The 20,959-nt window shown below is 45.3% G+C and overlaps 1 protein-coding gene across 3 annotated transcripts in view; it reads left to right on the top strand.

Moving 5' to 3' along the window:
- The first annotated feature begins 13,479 nt into the window (after positions 1-13,479).
- The window catches only part of cyld2 (cylindromatosis (turban tumor syndrome) 2), a 47,681-nt gene continuing 40,201 nt past the window's right edge, over positions 13,480-20,959 (top strand). The window contains exons 1-3 of one of the 3 annotated variants that reach the window (XM_078236807.1): positions 13,480-13,719; positions 15,221-15,499; positions 16,638-17,087. In XM_078236807.1, the coding sequence (XP_078092933.1) occupies positions 16,677-17,087 (411 nt within the window). In that variant the 5' untranslated portion in view covers positions 13,480-13,719; positions 15,221-15,499; positions 16,638-16,676. Of the gene's footprint in view, positions 13,820-15,220; positions 15,500-16,637; positions 17,088-20,959 lie in introns of all 3 variants that reach the window. The other 2 variants (XM_078236806.1, XM_078236805.1) reach the window with 2 other exon arrangements.

Raw genomic sequence — 20,959 nt, 5'->3', positions numbered from 1 at the left:
AGGACCACGTCCTTTAGATCTCATAAAGGTATGTGACTTTATCTCAACTATCTCATTAAAGCCAATGGAAGGCTTACAAAAAGTTTGTCCTGCAATACTCCTTGCAGATTTCATAATTGTCTCTAATCTACCCTGTTGGTGTTGTATACTCCTCATCACCTACACTTGCATCTTTAAGCAGGATATTTAACCTTTTTGGTAAATTGCCTATATAACTTCAAGGCAATTTTTTTTTTTTCTCTTTTATCCTTATCTATGCTATTAGGTTTTGTTCAGGTGATATAATACTATTCTGACTGGGTAAACTGGAGATCAACCGCTTTCCCAAAAATGATTCTTAAATTGTGTTCCTTAGCATGTTTCCTTTGTGCCTATTTAATGAAAACTCTAATCTGCTGCATAAATATCTCACTAGGGACTCCAACATGTCAAGTATCTTACTCCAGCCATTTTACATGAAATCACCACCCTTTTTTTGACCTCAATATGTTGTCATTGCCACACCTCGAGCAAGTACGTTCCCGAACCTTGTGACATTTAAGATAGTATTGTGACCAAACAAAGGCCAGGAAGAAAAATCATGGACCCTGGTGCTTCTCCTGTATCCAAGTCCCAAATTCCACCCTCCCCTATCTTTACCCCTCCTCCACAAATCATAGAATCCCTATAGTGCAGAAGGAGGTCATTTGGCCTATCGAGTCTGCACTGACAACAACCCCCAGCACTGAGCCCCATCCCCACAACCCCACACATTTATCCCGCTAAACCCTCTAACCTACACATCCCGGGAGCAAATCAGCATGGTCAATCAATCTAACCTGCACATCTTTGGACTGTGGGCGGAAACCAGAGCGCCTAGAGGAAACCCACGCAGACACGGGGAGAATGTGCAAACTTCACCCAGACAGTGACCCAAGCCGGGGGTCAAACCCGGGTCCCTGGAGCTGTGAGGCAGCAGTGCTAACCACTGCACCACCGTGCGTCCCATATCCTTTGCCTGTCCAGAATTTGGAACACAGTGGTGTCAATCTGTTTTATGAAGGTTTAACGAAGCTTCTTGGCTGTTGCACTGTCTGCCTCTGTTTATAAAGCCCATTGAAAGCTCAGGTTTCAGCATGATGCACTGTACAACTAACGGCTTTGTCAGACAAATACTATGCAACTTGATTGTTCAGACCATGCAACCAGCTCCACTCCTTTTAACCACGCCCTAGGTAGTATCCAGCCAACAACAGCCAAAAGATTTGAACCTCACAAGCACTGTAAACAGGAATCCTACACACAGATGAGAATATTTTGAACTGACAGTGACTTATTCTACTGTTACATAACTCCTGGTTTCACTTCCAACTTTAAAAATAGCAAAACCTTCCAGTCAATTGGCACCTACCAATGCTAACAAAATAAAAATTACATTTTACATTGAGTGATGAATATTATCTCATTACAAACTGAAATTTGATTTGATTTATTATTGTCACATGTATTAACATACAGTGAAAAGTATTGTTTCTTGCGCACTATACAGACAAAACATACCGTTCATAGAGAAGGAAATGAGAGAGTGCAGAATGTAGTGTTACAGTCATAGCTAGGGTGCAAAGAAAGATCACCTTAATGCAAGGTAGGTCCATTCAAAAGTCTGAAGGCAGCAGGGAAGAAACTGTTCTTGAGTCAGTTGGTACGTGTTCTCAGACATTTGTATCTTTTTCCCGATGGAAGAAGGTGGAAGAGAGAATGTCCGGAGTGAGTGAGGTCCTTAATTATGCTGGCCGCTTTGCCGAGGCAGCGGGAAGTGTAGGCAGAGTCAACGGGTGGGAGGCTGGTTTGCGTGATGGATTGGGCTACATTCACGACTTTTTGTAGTTTCTTGCGGTCTTGGGCAGAGCAGGAGCCATACCAAGATGTGATACAACCAGAAAGAATGCTTTCTATGGTGCATCTGTAAAAGTTGGTGAGAATCGTAGCTGACATGCCAAATTTCCTCAATCTTCTGAGAAAGTAGAGGCGTTGGTGGGCTTTCTTAACTATAGTGTCGGCATGGGGGGACGAGGACAGGTTTTTGGTGATCTGGACACCTAACCACACTTACAAATTCCCAGCACCGAGCATATAATAGGAGAGGAAAGTACTGCTGGAATTCTGAAACATAAACTGAAAATGCTGGCTAGGCAGCATCTGAGGAGAGAAAAGCAGAGTTAATGCTTCAAGCTCATGATATGCTCCAGTTCCGATGAAGGGTCACTGACCTCCATTCTCTCTGCACAGATGCCAGCAAAGATGCTGAGCATTTCCAACACTTCCCATTTCTATTGGAGCCACTCCCATTCTTTTTGCCAGTCATAGAGTTCATAGAATCCCTGCAGTGCAGAAGGAGGCCTTTTGGCCCATTGAGTCTGCACCGACAACAATCCCAACCCAGGCCCCATCCCCACAACCCTACACCTTTACCCTTATTGAAACCTCATTGAGATCTTATTGAAACTTACAGGATACTGTGAGGCCTGGATAGAGTGGACATGGAGAGGATGTTTCCACTAATAGGAAAAGCTAGAACCAGAGGGCACAATCTCAGGCTAAAGGGACGATCCTTTAAAACAGAGATGAGGAGGAATTTCTTCATCCAGAGGGTGGTGAATCTGTGGAACTCTTTGCCGCAGAAGGCTGCGGAGGCCAGGTCTTTGAGTGTCTTTAAGACAGAGATAGATAGGTTCTTGATTAATAAGGGGATCGGGGGTTACGGGGAAAAGGAAGGAGAATGGGGATGAAAACAATATCAGCCATGATTGAATGGCAGAGCAGAACCGATGGGCTGAGTGGCCTAATTCTACTCCTATGTCTTATCCTGCTAATCCCTCTAACCTACACATCCTGGGACACTAAGGGGCAATTTAGCATGGCCAATCCACCTAACCCGCACATCTTTGGAGGGTGGGAGGAAACCGAACCACTTGGAGGAAACCCACACAGACACGGGGAGAATGTGCAGACTCTGCGCAGACGGTGACCCAAGCTGGGGATCGAACTCGGGTCCCTGGCACTGTGAGGCAGCAGTGCTGACCACTGTGCCACCATGCCGCCCAGTCCTCCAAAAAGCAATCATCTTCTTATGAGCCTCTCATTCTCCTTGAGCACAAGACCCAGCAGCAGCTGCCCAATGTCTAGTCTGGCACAAAGTTAACATGAATTTCAAAAAAAAGTTAAGATATGAAGAAAACGTAAACAACTTGCTGAGCCAAAAAAAAATGTCAAAGCAGAGGACACTGAACGTCTGCAAAGAGATATAGGTAGTCTAAGTGAGTGGGCGAGGGTCTGGCAGATGGAGTGCAATGGTGGCAAATATGAGGCCATCCATTTTGGTCGGAATAACAGCAAAAATGGACTATTATTTAAATGGTAAAAAATTGCAGCGTGCTGCTGTGCAGAGGGATCTGGGTGTCCTTGTGCGTGAATCACAAAAAGTTGGTTTGCAGGTGCAGCAGGTAATTAAGAAGGCAAATGGAATTTAGGGCGGCACGGTAGCACAGTGGTTAGCACTGCTGCTTCACAGCTCCAGGGACCTGGGTTCGATTCTCGGCTTGGGTCACTGTCTGTGTGGAGTTTGCACATTCTCCTCGTGTCTGTGTGGGTTTCCTCCGGGTGCTCCGGTTTCCTCCCACAGTCCAAAGATGTGCGGGTTAGGTTGATTGGCCATGCTAAAATTGCCCCTTAGTGTCCTGGGATGCGGGGATTAGCGGGTAAAATATGTAGGGATATGGGGGTAGGGCCTGGGTGGGATTGTGGTCGGTGCAGACTCGATGGGCCGAATGGCCTCTTTCTGTACTGTAGAGTTTCTATGATTTCTATGATTGCTGGACGGATGGAGTTTAAAAACAGGGAGGTTATGTTGCAGCTGTATAAGGTGCTGGTGAGGCCACACCTGGAGTACTTTGTACAGTTTTAGTCCCCTTGAGAAAGGATATACTGGCACTGGAGGGGGTGCAGAGGAGATTCACTAGGTTGATTCCAGAGTTGAGAGGGTTGGCTTATGAGGAGCCACTGAGTAGACTGAGACTATACTCATTGGAATTCAGAAGAATGAGGGGGATCTTATAGAAACATGTATAATTATGAAGAGAATAAATAAGATAGAAGTCGGGAGGTTGTTTCCACTGGTGGGTGAAACTAGAACTAGAGGGCATGGCCTCAAAATAAGGGGAAGCAGGTTTAGGACTGAGTTGAGGAGGAACTTCTTCACACAAAGGGTTGTGAATCTGTGGAATTCCCTGCCCGGTGAAGCAGTTGAATGTTTCTTTTCGAACAGTAAAGGAATGAAGGGTTATGGTGAGCGGGCGGGTAAGTGGAGCTGAGTCCACGAAAAGATCAGCCATGATCTTACTGAATGGCAATAAGGGACGGCATGGACAAATTGGGCCGAAGGGCCTATTTCCATGCTGTAAAGCTCTATGACTCTATGGCAGAGCAGGCTCGAGGGGCCAGATGGCCTAATCCTGCTTCTGGTTCTTATGTTCTTATGTTCAATAAATTGATAATTTAAAAAAAAATTGTAATTAATACAGATGATCGTTTAAAAATGCCAAGCAGCAGAGTTGATAATAAAACTATCTTTGAATTTTCATTTAAGAAGCAGAGCATGAAAACAACAGGCTGGGACCCAAGGCTTAGTCATCAGGGAAAGGGGAGGGAACTGGGGGCAAGCTGAGAAGTTGTGTTTGACTAACACTGACCCACCTTGCGTTGACCTCTGGTAGTGCAGACTCCAAGCTGAAATGATACGAAAGTAGGAGCAGGTTGGCTTTCAGCCTGCCTTCTCCTCCTCCCACCTCTGGACGTGGATGTGTTTTTGAGAGGGGAGAGGAAGGAGAGGAGGGAAGGGGAGGGTGTGTCTTTGGCTCTACGTCGAGCAGCCTCTTGTGTGTGCTGTGTGCGCCCGGCTCACTCCCAGTCTCAGGGTTCTCACTCATTCACTTACTTTTGAGAGAGGGCCGAGGTTGGAATGAAACGTGGGAACATAGAACACTTGGAAGAACACATTTAGAAGGAAACCAGAGCCACCTGTGAAGCAAGTAAAGCTTGAGTTTGTATTGGAGGAGAAAGTTACTGAGGACCTTGTGGTAAAATCTCCATCCCCTCCACCCGCACGTTTGCTAATATACTCTTTTAGCCAAAACGCTGCTGGTCTGTTCTGTACAGCATTAAAATCCTACGCAGCTTCTCATAGCTATATCTACAATCTTGGGTTGCCAGGCCTTTCATTTGCATGCAAGTACCTACAGTAAACTCTGCGCTCTTTAGCCTTTTGCTCCACCAGACTGAAGGCAGTCTCGAGATCCATTAATGACCAAAACTGTCAATCTCAAGCTGCCCAGGCCAGCTGACACATGGCACGGCTGCCTACCTCCCTGGTAAGAAGTTTAACAACAGCAGGTTAAAGTCCAACAGGTTTATTTGGTAGCAAAAGCCACACAAGCTTTCGGAGCCCCAAGCCCGGCTTGGGGCTCCGAAAGCTTGTGTGGCTTTTGCTACCAAATAAACCTGTTGGACTTTAACCTGGTGTTGTTAAACTTCTTACTGTGTTTACATAGAACATAGAACAGTACAGCACAGAACAGGCCCTTCGGCCCACGATGTTGTGCCGAGCTTTGTCTGAAACCCAGATCAAGCTATTTCCTCCCTATCATCCCGAAGTACTCCATGTGCCTATCCAATAACTTCTTAAATGTTCCTAAAGTTTCTGACTCCACTATCCCTGCAGGCAGTCCATTCCACACCCCAACCACTCTCTGAGTAAAAAACCTACCTTGGACATCCTTCCTATATCTCCCACCATGAACCCTATAGTTATGCCCCCTAGTTACTGCTCCATTCACCCGAGGAAATAGTCTTTGAACGTTCACTCTATCTATCCCCCTCATCATCTTATAAACCTCTATCAAGTCTCCTCTCAACCTCCTCCTCTCCAAAGAGAAAAGCCCAAGTTCCCTCAACCTTTCCTCATAAGACCTACCCTCCAAACCAGGCAGCATCCTGGTAAATCTCCTTTGCACTCTTTCCAGTGTCTCCACATCCTTCTTGTAGTGAGGTGACCAGAACTGCACACAATATTCCAAATGTGGTCTCACCAAGGTCCTGTACAGTTGCAGCATAACCCCACGGCTCTTAAACTCAAACCCCCTGTTAATGAACGCCAACACACTATAGGCCTTCTTCACGGCTCTATCCACTTGAGTGGCAACCTTCAGAGATCTATGGATATGAACCCCAAGATCTCTCTGTTCCTCCACATTCTTCAGAACCCTACCTTTGACCCTGTAATCCACATTTAAATTTGTCCTACCAAAATGAATCACCTCGCATTTGTCAGGGTTAAACTCCATTTGCCATTTTTCAGCCCAGCTCTGCATCCTATCTATATCTCTTTGCAGCCTACAACAGCCCTCCACCTCATCCACTACTCCACCAATCTTGGTGTCATCAGCAAATTTACTGATCCACCCTTCAGCCCCCTCCTCCAAGTCATTTATAAAAATTACAAATAGCAGAGGACCAAGCACTGATCCCTGTGGCACTCCGCTGGTAACCAGTTTCCAGTCCGAAAATTTTCCATCCACCACCACCCTCTGCCTTCTGTTAGATAGCCAGTTGCCTATCCAATCGGCCAAACTTCCCTCTATCCCACACATCCTTACTTTCTTCATAAGCCGACCGTGGGGGACTTTATCAAACGCCTTACTAAAATCCATGTATATGACATCAACTGCACTACCTTCATCTACACACTTAGTTACCTCCTCAAAAAATTCTATCAAATTTGTGAGGCAAGACTTGCCCTTCACAAATCCGTGCTGACTATCCCGGATTAAGCTGCATCTTTCTAAATGGTCGTAAATCCTATCCCTAAGGACCTTTTCCATCAACTTACCGACCACCGAAGTAAGACTAACCGGCCTATAATTACCAGGGTCATTTCTATTCCCTTTCTTAAACAGAGGAACCACATTCGCCACTCTCCAGTTTACCCCAGTCCAACGCCGGCATCTCCGCATCATACCTCCCTGGTGCCATTCTGCCATCTGTTGCGATCAAAACCAGATGGGCAGTTCTGGGAGAGGGAGAAGGGACCAAGTTTAAATCTCAAAATGGTCCGTGGCCAGGAGTTGATTACAGTGAATTGAGGATTTGAAATACAGCTGGACAAAATATACACCAACACAAATATTCTTGAGACGAAACATCCCGAGGACTTTTTTGATTTGAGTTGATTTATTATTGTCACATGTATTGACATACAGTGAAAAGTATTGTTTCTTGCGCGCCATACAGACAAAACATACCGTTCATAGAGAAGGATACGAGAGAGTGCAGAGGGAGCTAGGGTGTAGAGAAAGATCAACTTAATGTGAGGTAGGTCCATTCAAAAGTCTTACCGCAGCAGGGAAGAAGCTGTTCTTGAGTTGGTTGGTGCGTGACCTCAGACTTTTGTATCTTTTTCCCAATGGAAGAAGGTGGAAGAGAGAATGTCCAGGGTGCGTGGGGTCCTTAATTATGCTGGCTGCTTTGCCAAGGCAGCGGGAAGTGTAAACGGAGTCAATGGATGGGAGGCAAGTTTGCGTGATGGATTGGGCTACATTCACGACCTTTGTAGTTCCTTGCGGTCTTGGGCAGAGCAGGAGCCATACCAAGCTGTGATACAACCAGAAAAAATGTTTTCTATGGTGCATCTGTAAAAGTTGGTGAGAGTCGTAGCTGACATGCCAAATTTCCTTAGTCTTCTGAGAATGTAGAGGTGTTGGTAGGCTTTCTTAACCGTAGTGTCGGCATGGGGGGACCAGGACAGGTTGTTGGTGATCTGGATACCTAAAAACTTGAAGCTCTCAACCCTTTCTACTTTGTCCGAGTTGATGTAGACAGGAGCATGTTCTCCTTTATGCTTCCTGAAGTTGATGACAATCTTCTTCATTTTGTTGACATTGAGGGAGAGATTATTATTGCCGCATCAGTTCACCAGACTCTCTTGTTCATCGTGGCCGGAGACTTCAATCAGGCCAAGCTCAAGAGCATCCAAGTTACCACCAACATGTCTCCTGTTCCACCAGAGCCCAAACATCCTCGACCACTGCTACATGAATATCAAACATGCCTCCCGCTCTATCGCCCGCCCACACTTTGGTAAATCAGACCACAAAGCTGTGCTCCCGTTCCTGGCTTACAAGCAAAAACTGAAAAGGGAGACTCCGTTAAAGAAAGTTGTGCAAAGTTGGTCAGAGGAATTGGATGATCTCCTATGGGACTGCTTAGAGTCAGTAGACTGGTCAGTATTTAAGAACTCTGTGACCAGCCTGAACAAGTACACAACTACAGTAACTGACTTCATTAGTAGGTGTGTAGAAGACTGTGTGCCAAAGAAGCAAATCCGCGAGTTTCCAAATCGGAAACCATGGATGAACAGGGATATCCACTGCTTGCTGAAGTCCAGATCTGGGGCGTTCAAGTCAGGCGACACTGACCTATACAAGAAAGCCAGATATGATCTAAGGAGATCCATCAAAGATGCCAAGAGACAGTACCGCACTAAGCTAGAGTCCAGGCTAGCCACACAGACTCCCGCCGATTATGGCAAGGTCTGTAAGTCATAATAGGCTACAAGATGAAGGCATGTAAAATCGCCGGCTCCTCCCTGATGAGCTCAATGCATTCCATGCCCGATTTGAGCAAGAGGTCAGCGAGAGCATGCCCTCCACCCTGGAAGCCTCAGACGAACGTCTGCAATGGTGAGGTCACCATTGCAGACGTCAGAACAGCTTTCTCGAAGGTCAACCCACGGAAAGCGACTGGCCCGCTTGGGGTACCCGGACGAGCACTCAGATCCTGTGCAGATCAGCTGGCGGGGGTATTCACCGACATCTTCAACCTCTCTTTACAACAATCTGAGGTCCCAACTGCTTCAAGAAGACGACCATCATCCTGATATCAGGCAGCGTGCGTTCATGACTGTCGCCCGGTGGCTCTGACATCCATCATTATGAAGTGCTTCGAAAGGTTAGTCATGGCACGAATCAATTCCAGCCTCCCGGACTACCTGGGTCCATTGCAGTTTGCCTACTGCCGCAACAGGTCCGCAGCAGACGCCATTTCCCTGGCCCTGCACTCAACCCTGGAACGCCTAGATAACAAGGACACCTATGTCAGACTCCTATTTATTGACTACAGCTCAGCCTTCAACACTATTATTCCCACGAAACTCATCTCCAAACTCCGTGGCCCTGGGCTCTGCTCCTCCCTCTGCAACTGGATCCTGAACTTCCTAACTCACAGACCATAATCCGTAAGGACAGGCAACAACACCTCCTCCACGGTCATCCTCAATACCGGTGCCCCACAAGGCTGTGTTCTCAGCCCCCTACTATGCTCCTTATACACCTATTGGAATTCCCTTCCAATTCGATTTTCCAGCTGATCCACACAGAATCTGAGTGCACGTCCAGGTACCCCATCCGGGCTTCTGTCGCCAACCTGCTTGCGCTCCAGCGAGATGACAAGGCTCAAACAGAACTCCACAAATACTCTTCACTGTCTCCCAATTTATGTGACAATAATAAATCAATTCAATTCAATGTGGTAAGTAAGATGGGAATCTGGCACATCCTACTACTCAAGTGATTGCTGGCTTTCAGAGTAACAACAATCATTGGTTGATTAGCCTGTCAATTAAGATGGTCTGGCTCCAGATTGGCTGCTTTCGACACTGACCATCCAGATTGACAAGTCACTTGGTCGATGAGCCTGGGCCTCCTGGATGTACAGGCCCTTGTGATTCGGACCTTGTGCGTCACCCTGTCCCAGGCCCTAGACCAACCTACTGTACTGTACAATTAAAGGAGTATGAACCGAATATATTCATCAAACTCCTTATGACTAATGTAATATGTACATTTATCATTTTGGGGTGGCATGGTGGCACAGTGGTTAACACTGCTGCCTCACAGTGCCAGGGACCCGGGTTTGATTCCTGGCTTAGGTCACTGTCTGTGTGGAGTTTGCACATTGTCTGTGTGGGTTTCCTCCGGGTGCTCCAGTTTCCTCCCACAGTCCGAAAGATGTGCGGGTTAGGTGGATTGGCCTTGCTAAATTGCCCCTTAGTGTCAGGGGCACTAGCTAGGGTAAATGAATGGGGATAGGGGCTGGGTGGAATTATGGTTGGTGCAGATTCAATGGGCCGAATGGCCTCCTTCTGCACTGTAGGATTCTATGATTTTCTTTATCCTCTTTCTCAGAACTATTTTCTTAATGTGTCATTTCAAAGATCCTGTCTCTTCACACTGGGCAATTTGCCATACAATGACATTTCGAGTCACAGCTAAAGTGTCTGTCAACTTGACCTTGGGCTCTTCTGGAATTCATTCCCCTATTATTAATGTTCCAATTTCATCTTCTGCTGATATAACCAGAATTTCTAAATGTGCTTTCATCACCATTTTGTCTGTCCTTAATCCTAATCATTGATGCCTGCATCCATTATCTCAGATATTTTAAATTGCCAACCAGCAAATCCCATATTCTTTGGCCTGTAAATTCTGAGCTCTGAGGAAGTGTATTGGAGGGGGAGCCCAAAGATGCACTGGGAACCACCCCTGTTTGAGCAATTGCCATGAAGTGGGAACCATCTGAAAACGTTTCAGTTTATTTGCTAGTGTCACAAGTACGCTTACATTAACACGGCAATGAAGTTACTGTGAGAATCCTCAAGTCGCCACACTCCAGCTCCAGTTCGTGTACACTGAGGGAGAATTTAGCATGGCCAATGTATCTAACCAGCATGTCTTTCGGACTGTGGGAAGAAACCGGAGAACCTGGAAGAAATGCACGCAGACACGGGGAGAATGTGCAGACTCCGCACGGTGACCCAAGCCAGGAATCGAACCCAGGTCCCTGGCGCTGTGAATTGCAAATTTTGGATGGTTTTGATTGTGTTACAATAATAGTTACCCAGAAAAAGGTAGAAGAATCAAACCACTTCTAGCTTCTGGATAACTGATGTACTGACCTCCCCCGACCACCCAGGGGACAACTCCCAACATCCAGGCATCCCAAAATTACACTAGGACAATCTTTTGTACAATTTGTTAAAGTCCATTGATACCTTTCTGCAGTCTACATCTTTCCTCTTCATTATCAACCACATGATCATTTTGTATCGTCTGCAAATTTCTTAATCATACCCTCTATATTTAAATGCGTCATGAAAAGTACTGAGCCCTGCAGAACCCCACTGGAAACACCCATCATTCTTTACTCTTTGCTTCAGCAACTGTGCCAATTTTGGATCCAACTTTCCCTTGGATCCCATGTGCTTTACATTTTTCTGACTGGTCTGCCATGTGGGCCCTTGACAAAATCCCGACTGAAATCCATGTGACTACATCAAATGTACGACCTTCATCGACTCTCAGAGAATCATAGAATCATAAAATCCCTACAGTGCAGAAGGAGGCCATTTGGCCCATTGAGTCTGCACCGACAACAATCCCACCCAGACCCTATCCCCATAACCCCACATATTTACCCTGCTCATCTCCCTGACACTAAGGGGCAATTTAGCATGGCCAACCAACCTAACCCGCACATCTTTGGACTGTGGGAGGAAACCGGAGCATCCGGAGGAAACGCACACAACACTGGGAGAATGTGCAAACTCCACACAGACAGTCACCCAAGGCCGGAATTGAACTCGGGTCCCTGGCATTGTGAGGCAGCGGTGTTAACTGCCGTGCTGCTACTTGTTACCTCCTTGGAAAATTCAATCAAGTTGATCAGATATGGCCTTCGCAAAAGAAATCCATGCCAATTGCCCCCTGATTAATTCCATACCTTTCTAAATGATGTTTTATACAAATCATCTATTTAATCCAAAACATTAATCTTTTTTCTCTTTTCAAAGTCTTATTTTCCATCTTCAACGTGTTAAATATTGGCCCTTAAATGCACACAAACTATAACAGTTAAGTTTAGTCAGTTAAATAAATGTCATGGTTACTAGTTATCACATCATGGATATTTTCAATTGTTGGAACATTGCCATATTTATCATAATCCTGTCATGTCATGAAGGCACGAAGAAAACAACATCTTAAAAACTTGTTTCTCTTTCACAATCTCTTCTACAAATTCTGTTTTTAAAAATGGACAAAGCCTGACTCATCAATCTCCTGGAATGTAACTTGTATTGTGTGAAAATTGCAGCCAAGCCAACACAAAGGGTTAATAAACAAATTGCCTGCACCGGCCAGCTCTGAACAAATACAGAGCTATTGTGACTCCACATCCCCAACATTGTGTTAATGTTCCACAGTTATCTGCTCAAAGTACAGTGGGTTTTAACGTGGAGCCTGAATGTACATTGTTAGCCCTGCGGCTCAACTTGAAACCACCCTGTCACATGACCAAGGCTTTTTTTTTGCAGTCAGTTTGATCATGAGATTTAATACAATAGCGCTCATTTATACCCCTTCCCCATTCAGGTTACATTTTACAAAAAAAGCTCCTTAAATAGATTCAATTTTACAATAGTCAGAGAACATTCCAGCAATTATGGAAACAGCTGTCCATAGGTTAAAAACAAGACCTTGAGCTGCTTGAATTTCTTTAATTGTATAACTTTTGAATTCGGTCTTCCATTGCGGTTTGACCTCAGAAGAGAAAACCAGAGTGGGATTTTTCAGAAATTTCCGCCCGAGGTCAGCGGACCGTTCAAAGTTCTGTCAAATTCTCTGTCCCGTCCATGACGATTCCCAAGGTGGGCAGGGACAGAATATTTTGCCCTCAGACTCCAGGTTAGCAGCCTGTCTCTGACCTCCATTGCTCTCAAAATCTGATCTCCAGAAAGAACCTTGTATTTCACCTACAGTCCCCTGCATCTCATCGTTACCAATTGCAAGGAGCAGGTACCTCGGGCAACTCTCTGTTTTCTATTGCAGGGCGCATGTATATGGGAAAGTCTCTGCTGAATATTGCAGTGAGACCCCCTCCCCAGGGAGGTCAGTGAGACCCCCCCCCCCCTTCCAGGGATTGTCAGTGAGAGCCCCCCCCAGGGACTGTCAGTGAGAGCCCCCCCACCCCCCACCCCCCCAGGGGCTGTCAGTGAGACCCCCCTCCCCCCGAGACTGTCAGTGAGAACCCCCCTCCCCCCCACTTCCCCTGTGTGTGTTAAGGTGTGAGTACATTAGAAAATCAGCCTCAGCCCCTGTCCTGTTTAAAGACCTTTCTTTAACAATGGAGCCTGTTACATTGAATGGATACATGTTGTGGGATTACATGGAGTCTGTAAATGGATACATGTTGTGGGATTACATGGAGTCTGTAAATGGATACATGTTGTGGGATTACATGGAGTCTGTAAATGGATACATGTTGTGGGATTACATGGAGTCTGTAAATGGATACATGTTGTGGGATTATATCCAGCGGTTGCTGCCTGTTTTTACTGTACAGATGTGAAGGCTGCTGTTCCAGCAGCAGGGAGTGAGTGCGGGCGGCGGCTGTTGTGCTTTCGCTTTGGGTTTTGTTCCCTCCTCTTCTTGTCCCGACAGCATTGCAGATCCGGTGCTCTCATCGCTCTTCCGCATTCTGGATTCATCTATTTTCGCCCCAGTAACCCGGAGCGTTTTCTTTTTAAAAGCCGGGGTGTTTTGTTTTGCAGATATCTGAGTCTATATCTTTTTGGTGAATTGCTTGTTTTGAACGATGCTGTTTTGTCCTTGTTGCTGCCTGGATGGAAAGCGGCAGCTTTACTGAGGCTCAGGCTGGCCTCGCAGGGTTTGTGGTATTCACACATTACTTTCCAGATTGAAAGCACAGATGGTTTAAAAGTGTCCAGGGCCCTCCCCGTGCCGGTGGACAAATTGCTGTTGTTAGAGCAGCAGTTGGGAGTTTTACTGAATTATTCCCAATTTGTGTCGGAAACTGGTGGAAGCTTTAGACAGGAAAGATCTATCAGCACATTCTGCGGATGAGGGGCTCCAGCTATGTTTAAAGTTTATTTATTATTGTCATAAGCAGGCTTACATTAACACTGCAATGAAGTAACTGTGAAAATCCCCCTAGTCGCCACACTCTGGCGCCTGTTCCGGTACACTGAGGGAGAATTTAGCATTGCCACAGTACAAAGATGTGCAGGTGAGGTGGATTGGACGTGCTAAATTTTCCCCTTAGTGTCAGGGGGGGACTAGCTAGGGTAAATGCATGGGGTTACGGGGATATGTCCTGGGTGGGATTGTGGTCGGTGCAGACTCGATAGGACGAATTCTACGATTCTAACCGGCGTGTCTTTCAGACTGTGGGAGGAAACTGGAGCACCCGGAGGAAACCCACGGGGAGAACGCGCAGACTCCGCAAAGACAGTTGACCCAAGCCGGGAATCGAATCCAGGTCCCTGGCGCAGTGAGGCAGCAGTGCTAACCACTGTGCCACCGTACCGCCCCGGTAGATAGTTTGTAAATATAGTTAGTTGTTAGAAACCGGGCTGTGCTCCTTGGAAAAGAGAGGAGATTTGATAAAAGTATTCAAAATCAGCAGGTGTCCAGGGAAAGTAGATCGGGAGAAACTGTTCCCGGTGGCAGAAGGATTGTGAACAACAGGGCCCTCGTTTAAGGTATAAAAGCAGAAAATGCTGGATGAATTCAGCAGCATCTGTGGAAAGTAATAGAGTTAACGTTTCAGATCTGAATGACTCCTTTGCAGAACAGATTTAAGGTGATGGGCCAAAGAGCCATGGGTGACACGAGGAAACACTTTGGGCGGGACTTTCCAGCCGTGCAGTCCCCAATACCGTCAAAATCCCACCCGAGGTCAACGGGCCTTTGCATGATCCGCCTCCCGCCTGCTACAATTCCCGTGGCGGGCGGGACGGAAAAATTCTCTCCTTTGAGTAGAGTGATTGGGATCTGGAATGTGCACTTCCTGAAAATGTGATGGAGGCGGATTGGGTCTCGGCTTTCAAAAGAGAGTTGGACAATTATCTGAAGAAAAATAACACGCAGGGTTATGGGGAAAAGGATGAGGGACTGGGACCAGGTGAATTGCTATTGCAGAGGAACATGGGCGTGACAGACTGAATGATGGCCGTCTTTACTGTTCTATAACTGAGTGGTGCTTGCTGTTGTGATTATGCAAAGTGGATCAATACAGTTTCTGGAATAATCTCTTGCTTTCTTTTCCATCATAGGGCCTGAATTGAACACCTAGCCACTGAGACAAGGCATTGTCTAACAGTGCACGAGGAAGGAGTCAGTGAATTCATCCTTACGCTAACATAAACTGACTAAAGTGTGATCGAACAGCAGGAGCGAGTCTTTATGGAGACACCTTTGCAAAATGTCTTTGCCACATACCTGTGTGTAAGATATAGTACACTACTTATAACAGAACTGGGAGCTGGAACAGTGTGTGACAAATCTTGGCCTTTCACTCGAATGTGTACTCCATCTCCAGGATCCATGTACATGTAAGTGGAAGACTGTTGGTTCTTATTCTGCTCAAAAGGTCAATGAGGCAAATGTTGTCACTTTTACTCACCCATCCTATCCAATGTCTTAATGATGTTTTAGCTGATAGCATAGCCACCCTCTACATCCGAGCTATGACTGGAACACTACATTCTGCACTCTCTCCTTTTCCTTATCTATGAACGGTATATTTTGTCTGTACACGCGCAAGAAACAATACTTTTCACTGTATACCAATACAAGTGACAATAATAAATCAAATCAAATCATGAATTGTCTCTAGAAGGTGTTTCTGAAAGATTTGTAAATCTTTTTTAAATAAATGGATTTGATTTGATTTATTATTGTCACATGTATTAACATACAGTGAAAAGTATTGTTTCTTGCGCGCGATGCAGACAAAACATACTGTTCATAGAGAAGGAAATGAGAGAGTGCAGAATGTAGTGTTACAGTCATAGCTAGGGTGCAGAGAAAGATTAACTTAATGCAAGGTAAGTCCATTCAAAAGGCTGACAGCAGCAGGGAAGAAGCAGTTCTTGAGTCGATTGGTACGTAACCTCAGACTTTTGTATCTTTTTCCCGAAGGAAGAAGGTGGAAGAGAGAATATCCGGGGTGCGTGGCATCCTTAATTATGCTGGCTGCTTTGCCGAGGCAGCGGGAAATGTAGACAGAGTCAATGGATGGGAGGCTGGTTTGCTTGATGGATTGGGCTACATTCACGACCTTTTGTAGTTCCTTGCGGTCTTGGGCAGAGCAGTGGCCATACCAAGCTGTGATACAACCAGAAAGAATGCTTTCTATGGTGCATCTGTAAAGGTTGGTGAGAGTCGTAGCTGACTTGCCAAATTTCCTTAGTCTTCTGAGAAAGTAAAGGCGTTGGTGGGCTTTCTTAACTATAGTGTCGGTAATTGAGTGTTGGATTCTCCAAGAAGTTAAGCTGTACTTTACACTAACTGCAGTATTGTAATCTTTGCATGGCCAGCTCACAAAGGGACCCTGAAGATTTTGATTGGAAAGCGATAGGGGAATCTATCCGTATTATTGCTTTACATTGGGATAATGAATGATTGTGTTCATCCTTGTGGACTATATTTTTTTTGTGTAAAAGCTCTTAATTGTATCATCTTTTTCAGGTTCAGGTGTTTATAAGATTTGAATCACCCACAATCAGAATGGGAGGAATTGAAAAAGATAAACATTATTTTATCGTGACGAAAGAATTTACCGAAAACAGGAAGAAGGTTCCAAAAGGCTCGTTGGGATATTTGAGCAGGTCAGAAGCTCAGGAGTTAGTCGCAGTTGTGGAGCAGTGCAAAAAAGTCATAAAAGTGAAGAAGGAAGATTTTAAAGAAATCAGTAAGGATGAAGCAGAGTTGCTCCTTGAAATTCAGGATATTAATCGTCGATATGAACTTATTCAGGATGAAAAGCTCTTCAAGTCTATTTCTAACCTACAAATTAATGACATTGTAAAAGTGCAACGAAGCAGTGGAACATTGGTAGGAATTGTCAAAAACATTAAAAACTCTACACGAGAAAATGGATTGAAACTACAGGGATCGTTGTTTCAAGTTGAGTTGGTGGTGAGTAACACATAATTGGTAAATGTTACAGGGTGGGCTGGGTGGCAGCAGTTCCTGGCAAAACTTTTGTAACAAATCCTCAAAGGCAAAAGTCCCTTCATCAAAATTCCTTTATTTACAAGTCTGACAACAGCATACAGAGCGCTTTCAGGCAGGCTGGCACAGTGGTTAGCGCCTCACAGCGCCAGGAACCTGGGTTGGATTCCCGGCTTGGGTGACTGTCTGTGTGGAGTCTGCACGTTCTCCCCGTGTCTGCGTGGGTTTCCTGCGGGTGCTCCGGTTTCCTCCCACAGTCTGAAAGACTTGCTGGTTAGGTGCATTGACCTGAACAGGCGCTGGAGTGTGGCGACTAGGGGAATTTCACAGTAACTTAATTGCAGTGTTAATGTAAGCCTTACTTGTGACTAATAAATAAACTTTAACTTTTATTCAGCTAGCAGTCTACACTAGGAATCCCAGAGGAACTGACACGCCTGGTTAAGTACAAAGCAAGAGGCTTCTTTATTTGCCCATCAATTTGGCCCTTAATCAGGGAGTGCATATTCTAACAGGCCCACCTCAATCACCTGATTAAAGTTGTTACGCTTTGTAACATGATTTAACCCCACAAGGCATTTATATTTTTATCAATTTGTACATATTTTGCAAAGGTTAAGCTCAGGACTTGAGGTTGAAGCACCCTGAGATGTGAGAAAACATATAATTGATTCTGTCTTGTCCAACAATCAAATTTTATTACTTCCTAGTCTCGACTGTATCTTATTGTTTGGGGATTAGGAAGTTTGTGTAATATTCAGCCACTTACTCAGAAGGACTTCCTATATCCAGTGGTTAATTTGATTTCCCATAGCTTGAATGCACTGAGGCACAGAATGGGGTAGACTTAATAATTAGTAAAGACTGGTGCTGGTTAGGTGCATTGGCCATGCTAAATTCTCCCTCAGTGTGCCCCGAATAGGTCCCAGAGATTGGCGATTAGGGGGTTTTCACACTAACTTCAATGCAGTGTTAATGTGAGCCTACTTGTGACACTAATAAACTTTAAAACTAATTTGGATCAAAAACAGAAAATGCTGAAAAAGTCTCAGCTGATCTTATAGAGGTCTATAAAATAATGAGGGGCATAGATCAGCTAGATAGTCAACACCTTTTCCCAACGGTAGGGGAGTCCAAAACTAGAGGGCATAGGTTTAAGGTGAGAGGGGAGAGATACAAAAGGGTCCAGAGGGGCAATTTTTTCACAGAGGGTGATAAGTGTCTGGAACACGCTGCCAGAGGTAGTAGTAAAGGCGGGTACAATTTTGTCTTTTAAAAAGCGTTTAGGCAGTTATATGGGTAAGATGGGTACAGAGGGATATGGGCCAAACGCGGGCAATTGGGACTAGCTTAGTGGTTAAAAAAAGGGACGGCATGGACAAGTTGGGCCGAAAGGCCTGTTTCCATGCTGTAAACCTCTATGACTCTATGACAGCATCTCTGGTGAGAGAATAGAGCCAACGTTTCAAATCTGGATGACGCTTTGTCAGAACTGCTCTGACGAAGGGTCATCTAGACTCGAAACGTTGGCTCTATTCTCTCACCACAGATGCTGTCAGACCTGCTGAGATTTACCAGCATTTTCTGTTTTTGTTTCAGATCCCAGCACCTGCAGTAATTTGCTTTTATCTCAATAATTTGGGTCTTTTCTTACAGGCTGCTTTTATCCATTGGTTAGCCCCACTGCCTCAAAGCCCCAAGGAACCGGGTTTGATTCCCAGCTTGGGTCACTGTCTGTGTGGAGTCTGCACGTTCTCCCCGTGTCTGCGTGGGTTTCCTCTGGGTGCTCCGGTTTCCTCCCACAGTCTGAAAGACGTGCGGGTTAGGGTGCATTGGCCGTGCTAAATTCTCCCACAGTGTACCCAGAGTGTGGCGACTAGGGGATTTTCACAATAATTTCATTGCAGTGTTAATGTAAGCCTACTTGTGACAAATAAATAAACTTTAACTTTTAACATCAGATTTCGACTTCTGAGTAACTTAATATAAAAATATCAGAATTATACGACAAGCATAACTCTTTTCCATCATCTGACGAAGCAGAAATAACTTGGGCATGTAAATTGTTTTCCAAATTCGGAATGATCCTTTAGTTTTTCTTTGCTGTGGAGTTTCCTGGTCATACTTGTAATGCCTCCCAGTGACGCTCCTGTGCCTTTAAGAAATATATTTTTAATCATGTACTCTGCAGTTTGTGATCATTCCTCTTTTTTTTGTTTTTACTATTGGCACCGTGAGGTTTGTTGTGGCATCTTTTATTGCTGCTTAAATGGTTTAAATGGGGTTTTGTTTATTTTTTGATCTGGGCCTAATGCACTCTCTGGGAGTTTACAATCTTTTGGGTTGTTGTGGGAAGAATGATTGGTTGGATAGGCTTGGGTTGTGTTCTCTGGAGCAGCGAAGGGGTGACCTGATTGAGGTGTTCAAGATTATGGGGGGCGTGCACAGGGTGGATAGGGAACAGCTGTTCCTCTTAGCTGAAGGGTCAGTCACGAGGGAACACAAGTTAAAAGTGAGGGATGGGAGGTTTAGGGGGGATTTGAGGAAAAACCTTTTCTTACCCAGAGGGTGGTGAGGGTCTGGAATGCGCTGCTTGGGAGGGTGATGGAGGCGGGATACCTCACATCTTTTAAAATGTACCTGGATGAGTACTTGGCACGCCATAACATTCAAGGCTATGGGCCAAGTGCTGGCAAGTGGGATTAGGTGGGGCAGGTCAGGGCCTTTCATGCACCGGTACAGACTCGATGGGCTGCAGGGCCTCTTCTGCACTGTAGGATTCTGAGATCAGGCGGGACAGTTTGTTTTCTCTCCCAAGAGTTCGTTCATTTTCACTTTTGGTTGTTGGCTTGTCAGCAGCTGTTGGACTGAAAAGCAGTATTTCTGTTTCTCTCCCTGGTATTGGAAATCTAGCTCTTGGTGGCTGGATGGCTAATAAATTGAGGCAAGGATTGCCTCTGTCTCTGGAAGTGGTTTGCTGGCTAGTAGCTATAGGCCGGCAGTGGCTCTATCTCTCCCTCGAGGTCTGCTGGAAGTTACAGGGCTGGGAGGTCTCAGACTTTCAATTCTCTACCCAAGGGACTAATTCGCAGCAGGTGTTGCAGAGCTCGAAAAATCCAGCATCACGTAAGCATCCTTGTTTTCTGTGCTAAACCTGGGATGGGTGTCTGTTTCTAAGGAGGCTTGTTGTGTTGGGCAGTGCATTTAGTTGTTAAGGTTTATACAATATCATGGTTGGTTTTTTTCTTGTTTGTAATTGGTAAAAGCTATTGCTAATTTTCTTTCTATGTGTTAACTGTATTCTTAAATAAACTTTGTTTGATAAAAGCTCCCTAGTGGGTCATTTGAATCATACCTGGAGTGAGAAACCTTATACTTTAGCCAAATTCAAAGTGCAAAACTTATGGTCGAGGTTGACTTCACAAAATACCTTGGAGTTTCTGACTTGGATTATAACACTTCCCCAGACAAATGAATGGGATGGACACGTAATCCTAGGCCTCTGACAGTTAAGCTCAATAAAGAAAGCTTTTGCTTCATTTTCTGTATGGTATGTGCCTGCACTTTTATATCCCTTCCCATGTTGAATTCATAGTAGATCATAGAATCCCTACAGTGCAGAAGGAAGCCATTCGGCCCATCGAGTCTGCACCGACCACAATACCACCCAGGCCCTATTCCCGTAACCCCACATATTTATCCTGCTAATCCCCTGACACTAGGGTCATAATAGTATGGCCAATCAACCTAACCCGCACATCTTTGGACTGTGGGAGGAAACCGGAGCACCCGGAGGAAATCCACTCAGGCATGGGGAGAACGTGCAGACTCCGCAC

Source organism: Mustelus asterias, chromosome 20 (assembly GCF_964213995.1).
Source record: "Mustelus asterias chromosome 20, sMusAst1.hap1.1, whole genome shotgun sequence".
Lineage (NCBI taxonomy): Eukaryota > Metazoa > Chordata > Chondrichthyes > Carcharhiniformes > Triakidae > Mustelus > Mustelus asterias.
This window is presented reverse-complemented; position numbering and strand designations above follow the sequence as displayed.